The sequence below is a fragment of the Ruditapes philippinarum genome, unplaced genomic scaffold (assembly GCF_026571515.1).
Source record: "Ruditapes philippinarum isolate M1 unplaced genomic scaffold, ASM2657151v2 ctg15303_1_1_1_1, whole genome shotgun sequence".
Taxonomy (NCBI): Eukaryota; Metazoa; Mollusca; class Bivalvia; order Venerida; family Veneridae; genus Ruditapes; species Ruditapes philippinarum.
Window position 1 is genome coordinate 16,708 of NW_026855548.1, and position 12,575 is coordinate 29,282.

At 34.4% G+C, this 12,575-nt stretch overlaps 1 protein-coding gene across 2 annotated transcripts; it reads left to right on the forward strand.

Moving 5' to 3' along the window:
- The first annotated feature begins 290 nt into the window (after window positions 1-290).
- LOC132743683 (uncharacterized) lies at window positions 291-12,575 on the forward strand. 2 transcript variants are annotated; one of them, XM_060732237.1, is made up of 3 exons: window positions 291-514; window positions 1,078-1,264; window positions 12,458-12,575. In XM_060732237.1, the coding sequence occupies exons 1-3, from the start codon at window positions 443-445 to the stop codon at window positions 12,547-12,549; spliced, it is 351 nt and encodes a 116-aa protein (XP_060588220.1). In that variant the 5' UTR covers window positions 291-442; the 3' UTR covers window positions 12,550-12,575. The 2 variants fall into 2 exon arrangements, with proteins under 2 accessions (XP_060588220.1, XP_060588219.1); XM_060732236.1 differs by having other exon boundaries at window positions 318-514; window positions 1,075-1,264.

Sequence of the window (12,575 nt, forward strand, 5' to 3'; positions counted from 1 at the left end):
ACGGAAAAACCCGATTCTATTACAGGGATCTTACATTAATAATAACACACATACAGGTACATTCTTTTCCTGAAGGTGGCCCGACCCGACTTCGATAAAAAAGAATGACATTTCTTTTCAAAAGCCAATTGTTCTTTTTTTAAAAATATGACACATCGAGGCCTACACAATTAGTTTACGTGTAAGTACTTAAGTTTTGCATGTTGATGGAATTTGCACCCATTATGCATGATCTAGATGAGTTGTTTATGTATTTTGAAGTTAAAATTTAAGTCTGAATAATAGGCCAATGTATTCTGTCCACGGGTACATATTGTGTATATATATAGATATCACGCATCCGCCCACTTAACAAGTTATTGTAACTGAAAGTAATAATTAACCGAAATGCGCAGTTCTTCCTTTTATCTTAAATACGAGATATTTTTGTGAAGTAACGGTGATGGAGATACATGATTGTGTTTTAATTGTTTTTCTCCTGGGCTTTGGAGTTGATTTTTCTACTCAAAACACAGTAAGTGTTTCATAGTTATATTTTAATTATTTTTATGACATATTAGGAAGTAAATGAATGAATGAATGAATGAATAAATCCATACTTTAAATAAATGGCAACCAATCCAGCTCACACGACATATCATTGATTAATAACTGCATTCCCTTAAATATCTATCCTTTATACATTTGGTTCCCTAAAGTACATACAAGTTAACAGCAAACAAAATAGTTTTACATATTAATGAAAAGGATAAGAATGAAAGACGAATGTTAAAGAAATTCTCCTCTTTTATAGTTGTTGTTGGCTTTAAGTAACATTTGAGCCGCGTCATGACAAAACCAACATAATGGGTTTGCGACCAGCATGGATCCAGACCAGCCTGCGCATCCGCGCAGTCTGATCAGGATCCATGCTGTTCGCTTACAAACCCTATTTCAAGTAGAGAAACTGATAACGAACAGCATGGATTCTGATCAGACTGCCCGGATGCGCAGGCGGGTCTGGATCTATGCTGCTCGCAAACCCACTATGCTGGTTTTGTCGTGACGCGGCTCATTTAATGTTTCTTTACTCAGCAGAAAATTCAGCCCGAATTGAGCGAAAAGAAATGCTATATCAAAGAAATTGAATCTTTTAACCCGAATGACTGCTCTGGAGTAGAAGAGGGTGGACACACGGTTAGACATCAAGGGGGGTGCATTGTTGATGGTGATCAGACCCTCACATGTGTACATGGCCATTGGTCTGGGGCAGACAGTTCAGTCGGTATGAAATATACTTTATTTTGATAAAAGACACAAATGATGATCATGTAAAATGCTTATTCTTATCTTATTGATAACACACAAAATCAAAGGGCTGCAAGCTCTGTGGTATTTTCTGATCTTTGCAATCTAAATCGTACTGTATATCTGTAAGTGTTTTCCTGTATAAGTTTTTTTTTGGCGTCCGCGCCGAAGCGCGGCGCCTCTTATGGAAAGAAATCAGATTTTATGAAAGGGCGACAGCAACTTCTCGAGCCTTTTAGTCGGACATAATAAAAGCCGATCATTCCGATCAGTATGAGGGTGCTTGATTATTAATTAAAAATGAAATGTCGCAATATATACAATGAATAGCGAACTGGAGAATTTCGCAATGCAAATATTTTCAAATGAAATAACCTTTTCCGTCAATAAATCGCGCTCTTCGGGGTATTTTATTTATAATTTTTTAGTACACAGTGGGTTATTATGGTACATGTATCCGAAAGCTGAATAGAATGATGAGTTGATTTCCTAAATATTCCGAAAATCTATTTATAGAGGGATGTACTCCTATCGGTAATTCCCGGTCTCTCCTGGTCTATTTTGACCGGGATTTACTAGTGACCGGTATTAAAATAGCACATAAAACACAAAAAAGAAAAGAAAACAGTATTCATAAAATCTGTTTTTTTTTTAAATTAAAATAGATATTACAATTATTGTATAATAAACAATTATGCTCAACATGATCAACATGGTAATGTAACCAGTGTCATATTGTTAGTAAGTGTGAACAGATACCTTTAGAGGGGGTCTTCGCTTATAGCGATAACATAATAAGGGACAATTACACAAGTGTGGTGTTGATCATGCATTACACATATGGATTATAAATGATTGTACACATGTATATCCGTTGCTATTAATAACCACGATCAAGTAATATTCTAATCTCTAGCATGCCAATCAAAGTCAGTGTAGCAATACCACGTGACTATGACGTCATTTTCGCCATCATTTCCAAGACAAATATTGCTCGATTCGGAAAAGAAAATAGCCGTAAATATTTTATTTCTGTACCAATTTCTTTGGGATATGCACCAGTCTACGGGGGATAATATAAGCTTTCCATAGAATATTGAATCTTCGTCAGTTTATAAGCCGTTTTATCAAACACTTTGCATAACATTGGAAGTTGCTTGTATTAGAGCGGGCTTCATTTGCAAGCTTTTTCGTTTTCTGGCGTTCCATGATTAATAGGTCAGGTTTACATCAACCGGGAGTACGGAAGGCAAAACTCTACGTAAATATGTTCATATTTTTTATTATGAATGACATAAATCGTACATTTTTCTTCAATTGTCAATTTTGGCACCAGTTCCAAGTCGAAAAAAGGACTACAGTTTAAAGCAGATTTTAGAATCCGTTGCAAATGCGAAGCAACATGCCTACCGTTCTCTTTTTACAATTTAGTTTTTCATTGTTGATCTTTCTTAGAGAGACTGTGAAAAAAAAACTGATTGTTCCTTAGGCAATAACACTTACTTTCATCGCAACAGTGCACGTGGAGTCCTGTGGAAAATAATATTTTGGTTTCGTTTTGAAAATGTTTAAAGTATTGCTCATCTTATCCTATGTAGTAAAATGTGTTTTATTCTATTTCACAATGGCGAAATTGATAAGAAATATATGTGCTCTCAGTGAGAGAAAGAGTAAAAAAAAACACTTTTGTATGCTACGGAAAGGGTTACACTTTAACGCGAGTGTTGTAAAGCTATAGGTTATTTTTTCGGTCTATTTTTGTAAAAAGTAACTGACAAACACTGACACTCGTGAATGTGACAAATAGGTTCTTCTGTCCTCAAAAGAGAGACTTTTAAAAGGTACATATTTTTTCTGGAATTGTCGTATAATAAATTTCTATAGAGTTTGATTAACGAAATCACAATTTGAAGTACTATGCACATGTATCGGTATTTAAATCATGAATCTAATTGCCACGTGCATTAACATGACGTTGACATTTTATGCTTATTAAACTATTAGCACTTTCATCATCAGTCATATTTTGTTCTTTGTGTCGAACAAATTTAAATATCATTACATATAACTTGGAACCTTGTCGTGTAAATCTGATAGTATTGTTACTTAGTTGCATTACTTATGATTCTCTATTTATCAAAAAGACCCAAAATAGCCATGAATAAGAACGAGAATGGACGCCATGTGGAGTAAACAAAGTAGAAAATAGTAAACAGATAAATGATTTTACAAACCAACAGCCATCGATCACAGTCAAATTTCTTGAAACAAAACATTCAAAAACACGGAAATAACAATAAGTATCATTAATTATATAAATATTTACATTAACATCTGTAATAGCAACACCGGCAAGATCTATGACTGGGGTCTATATGACACTGATGCGTCCATTGAATAATTGATAGCTAACATAAGCTAAGTAAAATTACGATTACATTTGAAAAGTATATTCAATTTTTATTCTTCAACTGTCAAATGACTTACTTCTTTATTTACATAAAGATAATTCACTTATTTGGTATATGCATCATGTTTATCATGTTTTAGATTTTAATGTGCGATCCTTTTTTAAATCTTAAAATGCTACAAAAATCCTGTTGAGGACATCTGCAGGTCATGCCGCGTGCAATAATCCATGCATTTACAGCCAGTGACCACATCGATAAGAAATAGTCCCAAATAGCCCTATCTGTTAAAAAGTTCTACTCGATTTAAATGTTTTCAAACCATAAATATTCCGTTCCCTCCCTCTCTTTACAATGTATATTGATGAGCTCTCTGATAAAGCTGAGTTGACTGATATAATTAACTAAATTTGTCAGATATGCAGTTTATCAACAGAAATAAATGCAATTATAAAATAGATAGTGTTTAATAGTGTTCTTAAGTGAACGAAGTTATATCCAGTTCACGAAAAACGGTTACCGTGGGTATGAAAACAGGACGTAAAAATATATTTCATCAACGAGTGCCACTGTGTTAAAAAGCTGAATCTATCATACTAAAACATTGCTACAGGTTTTTTTTTATATATCTATGGTTATACGTATAAATAACTCTTTACAAAAGAATAACCTTTGACTTTAAAATTGCCGCGTTGAGGCGTAACCCTTTTCACAGCATACAAATCGAAGTGATCCTGAATGTGCACGTTAATTGGACAGGCTAGCTAAGTCAATCCAAGCCTGCAACATTTTCAATTTTGCCGTTTTGGGCGATATTTAGGGTTTCTGTTTTCTCTCTGTTTCGAATATTCCACGATTAGTATTGCTACATGACACAAATAGATGTTTCAGAATAATTACCGTGAAAGAACAATGATTAAAGAGCAAATCAATTTCTTTACAAATACTGACAACATCTTTACGACTTTTAAAATCACTTATAGCGCAGCGAGTAAAAATCATTTAAATATTCATTTGTGTTTATGTAAATCGTTTAGTAAATAAAATGTTTTCATAGTTTACATAATTATAGAAAGAGAACGGTAGGCATGTTGCTTTGCATTTGCAACGGATTCTAAAATCTGCTTTAAACTGTAGTCCTTTTTTTCGACTTGGAACTGGTGCCAGAATTGACAATTGAAGAAAAAGGCAAGATTTACGCCATAAATAATAAACATATAAACATATTAAGGTATAATTTTGCTGTCTGTACCCCCGGTTGATGTAAACCTGACCTATTAATCATGGCGTAGACCAAATAACGCCAGAAAACGAAATAGCTTGCAACTGAAGCCCGCTCTAATACAAGCAACTTCCAAGGTTATGCAAAGTGTTTGATAAAACGGCTTATAAACTGACAAAGATCCATATTCTGTGGAAAGCTTATATTTTTCCCTGTAGACTGGTGCATATCCCAAAGAAATTGGTACAGAAATAAAATATTTACGGCTATTTTCTTTTCCGAAACGAGCAACATTTGTCTTGGAAATGATGCCGAAAATGACGTCAATGTCACGTGGTATTGCTACACTGAAAGTTATAATGAACAATGTCTTTCGTCCGATCATTCATAAGTGATATACAATTCTGGTAAAAACCAATTAACCATTGAAAAATTTATAATCATATAGCTACTAGCTCATCTTCACCTGCTGCATTTCTTGCTTGGTCGCCCTTTGATGCTTTGCATCAATGCTTTTCTTGTTATGTACTATTATTCATCTTGCAGGGCACCAGAGTTTGATACATACGGAATTTTGCATAACTAGAGTTGCATCAAAAATCATTTATGTTCATTTTTTATGATAGCCACACTTTATCCTTGCATATCGTGGCTATTTCCTTGACAAAGACACTAAAAAAAAGAATTAAAAAAATGTTGAGTCGACTGGGATTTGAACTCCAGACCTCTCACACACTAAACGAGCGCGTTACCCCTGCACCACGGAGAAGTTATAAAAAGTTGTAAAGGCTGAATAAAATCAAGTCATTCTAAATTTAGAATTTCCATTGCATTTCGGGTTTTTAAAGCAGCACAGGCTGAATAAAATCAAGTCATTCTAAATTTAGAATTTCCATTGCATTTTGGGTTAGGGTAATTTCGAGGTATTTTGTTTAGGGTAAACCTGTTGTTTAAAATTGAAGTAAATAATTTAGCAAAAATCTTCTCGCCCAAACAGTCCAACATGTAGAAACTAAATATTCAACTATTCGGCAGTCAGATTTATTTGTGTAGTATTCGGTAATCGACGTCGCTAAAAATAGCATTTTCATTGATTAAAATCATATTTGTGAGTGTGCATTTATTGACAATTCTATAAGCTAACGCTACTTTTAAAGTTTGAATGTGTAGTAATTTGTTGGACACTTGTAACAAAAAATTGTTCTTTCTTTTAAATTGCTGGTTTTTAAGCAGTTTTGAGTGAGAACTACTTTGCGTTGTTAGGTCTGTTAGGAAATTTTGTGTTAGACCGTGGATGTTAGCTATGTTGCGATCAGAAAATACAATAAACTGCTGGAAAACATTTTTTTATTAATGTTCATTCATCAAAATGTTTTTTCAAAATTGGCTCATTTCTCGGATATGATTTCTCTAAAGTCTAAAAATTGTTGAATTATATCAATATTATGTTTGAAAGTTTATTTAAGAAATAATATATCCCAAACAGTGATTTTATCGCTTGATAACATCACTGTTTGTCGTTCGGATGCGCATCATTATATCACTCGGGCTACGCCATCGTGATATACTTCCTCTCATCCGAACTCCAATCAGTGATGTTATTGAGCGATAAAATCACTGATTCGGATATATTATTTCGATTCTACCACGATATAAACAATAAATGTTGTCGTACCTGATAATTAGATAAATTGCACCCGATTTGTTTCCGTTCTTATTTTCAGCGCGTCGCATTTTTAGTGGTTACGTCACATGTATATAATGATTACGTCATAAGTCTAAATATAGAACGTCAACAGTAACTCGTAATAGTTATAGTTAGTTACGAGGATATAACACTTGCTGGAGCGACATCAAGGGGTGTTTCTGCTAAAAAAAATGGCGAGGCCGTTAGGCCGAGACAATTTATTTTGCAGGAACATCCCGAGATGTCGCCCCAACCAGTGTTATACCCCCGTAACTAACAAGTTTCATGTACTATAACTGTTTTATCGCAATGACATAATGTTTTCTTTTTTGTAATAGAATTAAGTAAATAAATAAATCGTTAGCTACATTACAGGTATTCGTGATAAGGCAGTTTTTTTTTCAAATTGTTTTCGCTGCCGCAAAAAAAAAAATAAAAAATAAAAAAAAATATATATATGTCTTCTAAAAATGTCTTCCTTCGATAACGCCCCCTCCCATACCGCCGCAGCTACAGTGGAGGTTATCAACTCTTACAAATGGCAATTGTTGTCTCATCCTCCTTATAGCCCAGACCTCGCCCCCTGTGACTTTTATTTGTTTCCAGAACTGAAAAAATTGCTTGCTGAAATATCAGACCAGATATCTGCTGTTACACAGTACCTAAAACATAGGTCTACGTCATGGTTCACAGCGGGAATACAAAAGCTCCCACGAAGATGGCAAAAGTGCGTAGACGTAGGTGAAGAATATTTTGAAAAAGAGTAGAAAGATTTTTTTAAAATGTTGAATGGTTTTCGAGAACGAATACATCCGTTATAATAATTATATAATACACACACACATATATATATAATTTACTTCCTTTTCAAGTCATCTGAATAAAACAAATATCTGTTATATCGCCATACATGCAATACCACGATAAAAATCCAGGAAAGTATCTAAATGTATGAGGATGACAATTTTCAAACGTCAAAAGAAGGAAAATCATTTTTTAAAAATTGCTGGAAAAGCAAGTCATAAAAATAGTGAAATGTAAAGAAACTAGTATTTTGACTTTCATACAAAATACTAAATCATAACAACTATAAATAATTTCAAAAAAGGGTAACAGGTCATGCTCAGGTAAATGGCAAATGTGTAAATTCTCGGAAACTATAACAGAACACCAATTAGAAATCAAATAAATCTATAGCAAAATGGGTTTTTAAACAAATAATTTTAAACAAAAGTTATGATGACATAACCTACTATTGTTACCTACCTTGGAGTACCTCCATCTCTATCCGTGGCTGACGGTACGGTCCAATTAACAACAGCAGTGTTCTCACCAACATCAACATTATAATTATCCTTGATGTCCTTTGGTGTGCATGGTCTAGGAAAAGAAGGCCGGTTCTGGGTAGCTTTGCGGATTTCGTCTACACCTGTTTGATATTCACATTCAAACTACAAAAACTTTCCACTTTTTGCTGAATCAAACACTGACCTTAAACATATTTCTGTTTTAATTTTGTTAAGTTTTACATGAAGTCTGTATCTTTGATCTTCAATGAGTTAAACAGCAATGTTTAAATCATCAGCTATAGAAATGTTTGTGTCAATAACAGTGCATTTTTTTAATCACCACACCATTCTTAGCTCAGGATAAACACTGATTAGGGACTACATATTTATGCGTTTTTTGTTTGTTTAGTTGTTTTGTATGTTTTGTTTGTTTGTTTGTTTGTTTCCCCCCTCCAATAAGATGTTTAATAAAACCTTTAAATGCATATTTATTGAAGTTTTCCGCTCATATTATGCTTATAATGCGAACACTACATTTATATTTTTTCTATAGCAGTTCATGAAAAATTATTTAAAATAAATCTACGCAAATTATTTAGCAGAGCAATGACGTCATCATAAGTATGCAACTTAAGTTGCGTTCATTGAATGCCGCCTTTCCTTGTTGATCTTGTTTTTCATATTTTATTCATAAAAGCGACAGAAATTTAGCATCATATATGAAAAGAAAACATAATAAGAACGGAAAATAGTAATAACAAGAGCTGTCGGAGGACAGCGACGCTCGACTACCGGGCTACATTCGTAACTCTGCCGGCAACGTCCGGGATGATCCGGAACATCCGGCATTCGACCCCGGATGGAATAGAATATTTAATATCACCGGGGTGGTCCGTGGTGATCCGGGAAGGTATAGCTTAGCCGGCTTCATCCTTAGCTTTGTTGGGAACGACCGGGGTTACACAGGAGAAGCACCATAGCTTTGCCAACACAAATCGGGGATGATCCGGGGTATTATATAGCCAACAGAGCTACGGTAGAGCCCCGGTGAATGCAGGCAGAGCCCCGGAGAATGCCAGCAGAGCCCCAGAGGATGACAATGGAGCTACGATTGATCCCGGTAAAGCCACGGCAAAGCCCGGTTCATTTAAAAAGAATAACGGCAATTTGCGATGATTGTACTTGTATGCATTAAAACCCTTCCCGATTTCCCTTCTGTCCAGTCTTGAATAAGGATTATTCAAAAACCCTCATGAATTACTTATTAAATAGGAGAAAATATCATCTTAAATTATATTAAATGAAGCAAAGGGGCCCTAGTACAGAGCCTTGGGGCACTCCAGAGGTAACTGGGACTTCAGATGAGCAGTCACTATCCACAACTACTGTCTGTCTACGGCCAATAAGGAAGGACTGTATCCAGTTTATAATTTGAGGACAAACACCATGTTCTTGAAGGGTATCTAAGAGTTTAAGATGGTTTACTTTATCGAATGCTTTGGAGAAGTCAAGAAGTATGAGATCTGTTTGTTTGCCATTTGAAAGGCTGTTCACAAGGTAATCAGTAAGTTCAATGAGTTGTGTCTCACATGATCGTCTTTCTCTGAATCCATGCTGAAGATCAAAGAGTATGTTGTGGGTGGTAAAGTGAGAGGATAGTTAAGAGGCAACTATGTGTTCAAGTGTTTTACAAAGGATGCATGTAAGGGAAATTGGGCGATAGTTTGCTGGATCACTTGTATCACCTTTTTTGTAGACAGGGCATACGTTTGCACGGGTCCAGTCATTGGGAATATTACCGGTGGTCAGGGATTTTCTGTAACGTAACACCCCAGTTAAACAGAGCCGTCGGTGATTGATCGGTAGTTTTTCTAGCCAAATTATGGAGTGAACCACTGACAACGTATTTGGGCCCAGTTACACAGAAGGTCGGTCCCCAATCGGTCATTTAATTTTAAATTTACTCGCTGTTATGATCGGTTGTCATGCGTGATTTTATTTCTGGTTTTCTGTGTAAACGGCCATCGGTGACAGAAAGCAAACTCAAACGGGAACGGGTCGATGATTAAATGCTGAAATACTTTTGGTTTTTATCGTTTGTAAATCGGAGCTAAATCGGGCGTAACGCTGATTAATCGGTGTTTGATAGCTAGTCATCAGTGGTTAAACACTTTCCGTCAGATATGGCCGGTGATTCTTATTTGGTTATCTTTGTCCGATCGGCGATATCGGTGATTAGGAGCTTGCATATCTCGTGATATAGGTTGCTGTCGGTTATTTGTAAAATATTTTCACCGAACGTGTTTAAAAATCCCAATCGGTAATTTTTCACCGATGAAACTTATCTTTCCCCAATAGCAGTTGATAGGTGGAAAACAGGTGACCAATAGGTGATATCGGTGTTAAATACGTTGTCATCGGTTCACTCCCTAATTTGGCTAAAAAAACTACCGATCAATCACCGATGGCTCTGTGTAACTGGGGTGTAACGCCGATATCACCTATTGGTCACCTGTTTTCCACCTATCAACTGCTATGTAAAATGAAAATGTTACTTTATGAAAATAAGCTTAGTTATCAGTTACTTAAATGCTGATACAATTTTTTTACAGAATACTGCAAGTTTTAACAATATACTCCTATCTGTGTTATTCATTAACGTAGAAAACTTGATTGAATTAACATTAGTACTATAATCTCTAGTAATATTTTTTTCTATCAGTATTAAAGAATTGACAATTAAATAAGTAATGATATTCATCACCAAGTGAGCTATTATTGCATAAATTACACACTCTTAATTCTGTTGGTATATTACAAAATCTACCAGACTCAATAATCAATTTATGGTTCATACATCTAAAGTGCAATAGTACCAAAGCTAAATGAGATGGTAAAATATCTAAAAACTTTTCAAATCTGTATTCACTTTTGTACATTCTATAATTCAGACATTTACCGGATTCTGACATTTCACTATGCCAATTTTGTATGAACTGATCTTTCAGTCTATTTTTAACAATTTTCTTAAACAACGGAAGAGAAGTGGCAACATTATTAATCCAAAAATTTAATAAACCCAGTGAATCTAGTAATTTACACACACTATTCATCTATGGGAGTTTCAACACATTTCTACAATACAAAGAGTGTGACATATCATACAATATATGGCTTATTGATTCTTGTTTGCTACTTAAAATCTAGGATTAACTTGTAAATGCCATAATTGACAATAATTTGACATTGCATCTAGTGCTTTTTGCAGTTCTTCAGCAGATTCAGCAAATATAACTGTGTCATCAGCATATAAAAGAATATACAATTTAAAATACATTTCAACATCAGAATCATCCAGGGTATCATTTACAATGTTTGATAGTAGATCCAGACCATTAAAATGTTATGACAGGAAATAGTTTAAATCATTTAAAAATAAAGAAAGCAATATGGGAGATAAATTTTCACCCTGACGAACACCTGTATGACTTGTAAAAAATTCTGACATATGACTTAAAGAATTAATTTTAACACAAGACTTAACTTGTAAATACATGTTATAAATGATCTTTATATATTTACCATCAACATTATTGCTAATTAATTTCTGCCGAAGTGCAGTTCTATTTATGCTATCAAAAGCCTTTCTATAATCAATAAAAAAACAATATAACTTTTTACCTTTAGACAGATATATATAAATCAATCAAAGTTTTCAGAGAAAATATATGATCAGTGGTACTATACATTTTCCTAAATCCAGCTTGTTCTTCACAGAGAATGTTATTACTTTCTAAACAATTATTGAGTCTAGAGTTAAGATCATTTGTGAAAAGTTTCCAAAAACAACTAAGTATAGTAATTCCCCTATTATTATCTGGATCATCTATGTTACCCTTGTTTTTGTATATTGGTAAAATAATTCCTTTACTCCAAACCTCAGGAAAAATTACAGAATCTAAAATAATATTAAACAAATAGCAAAACACTTAAAACATGCTGTCGGATACTTTTTCCAGATATTCATTCAATACATGATCAAAGGAAGATTATGCTTTATTGTTTTTCAGTGAAGTAATAGCTTTACGTATTTCTAATACAGTAAATGGTTTATCTAAATCAGAAGTCGTGTGGTACGCATGAACCAGGCATCTAGGTCAAAGGTCAATGTCACACTTAGAGGTCATTGAAAAATGCTTGTCTGGAGCAAATCTTCTACATGCATAGAGGGATTTCAATTTAACTTGGCACAAAGGTTCACTATTGTGAAGTCGCACTATTGTATGAGTGTCGCACACAAAATTTAGGCCGCTGCTGCTAAGGTCAAGGCCACACATAAGGGTGAAATGTCAGATAATAAAATCACTAGAGATGATAATATATCCAGATTTTTTCCAGATATTGCCCAGAGCATATCTCCTATATGCATATCAGTAATGCCCACATCTCTTTCAAAAGCTTCTGTGCTGGGCGTATATTGCGATAATGTGCCCTTGTTACAAAGTGGAACAGAATGCAGTTTATACTATAATATGTAGGTACTTATTTGTTTTGTTTTTTATAGAAATGATATGCAGTGAACCGAAATACCCATCACATTCTACAGTCACTTGTTCGGACTCTTTCTTCGGCTACCAATCAATTTGTTTATTTTAATTGTGATAGCGGATACACGTTGAAAG

Excerpts from the sequence above, each read along its gene's own strand:
- LOC132743683 (XM_060732236.1), top strand. The coding sequence starts at position 443 with ATGGAGATACATGATTGTGTTTTAATTGTTTTTCTCCTGGGCTTTGGA. Across the intron at positions 515-1,074 it reads ATTTTTCTACTCAAAACACA|CAGAAAATTCAGCCCGAATT; the intron begins GTAAGTGTTTCA and ends TTCTTTACTCAG. Across the intron at positions 1,265-12,457 it reads TGGGGCAGACAGTTCAGTCG|AAATGATATGCAGTGAACCG; the intron begins GTATGAAATATA and ends TGTTTTTTATAG.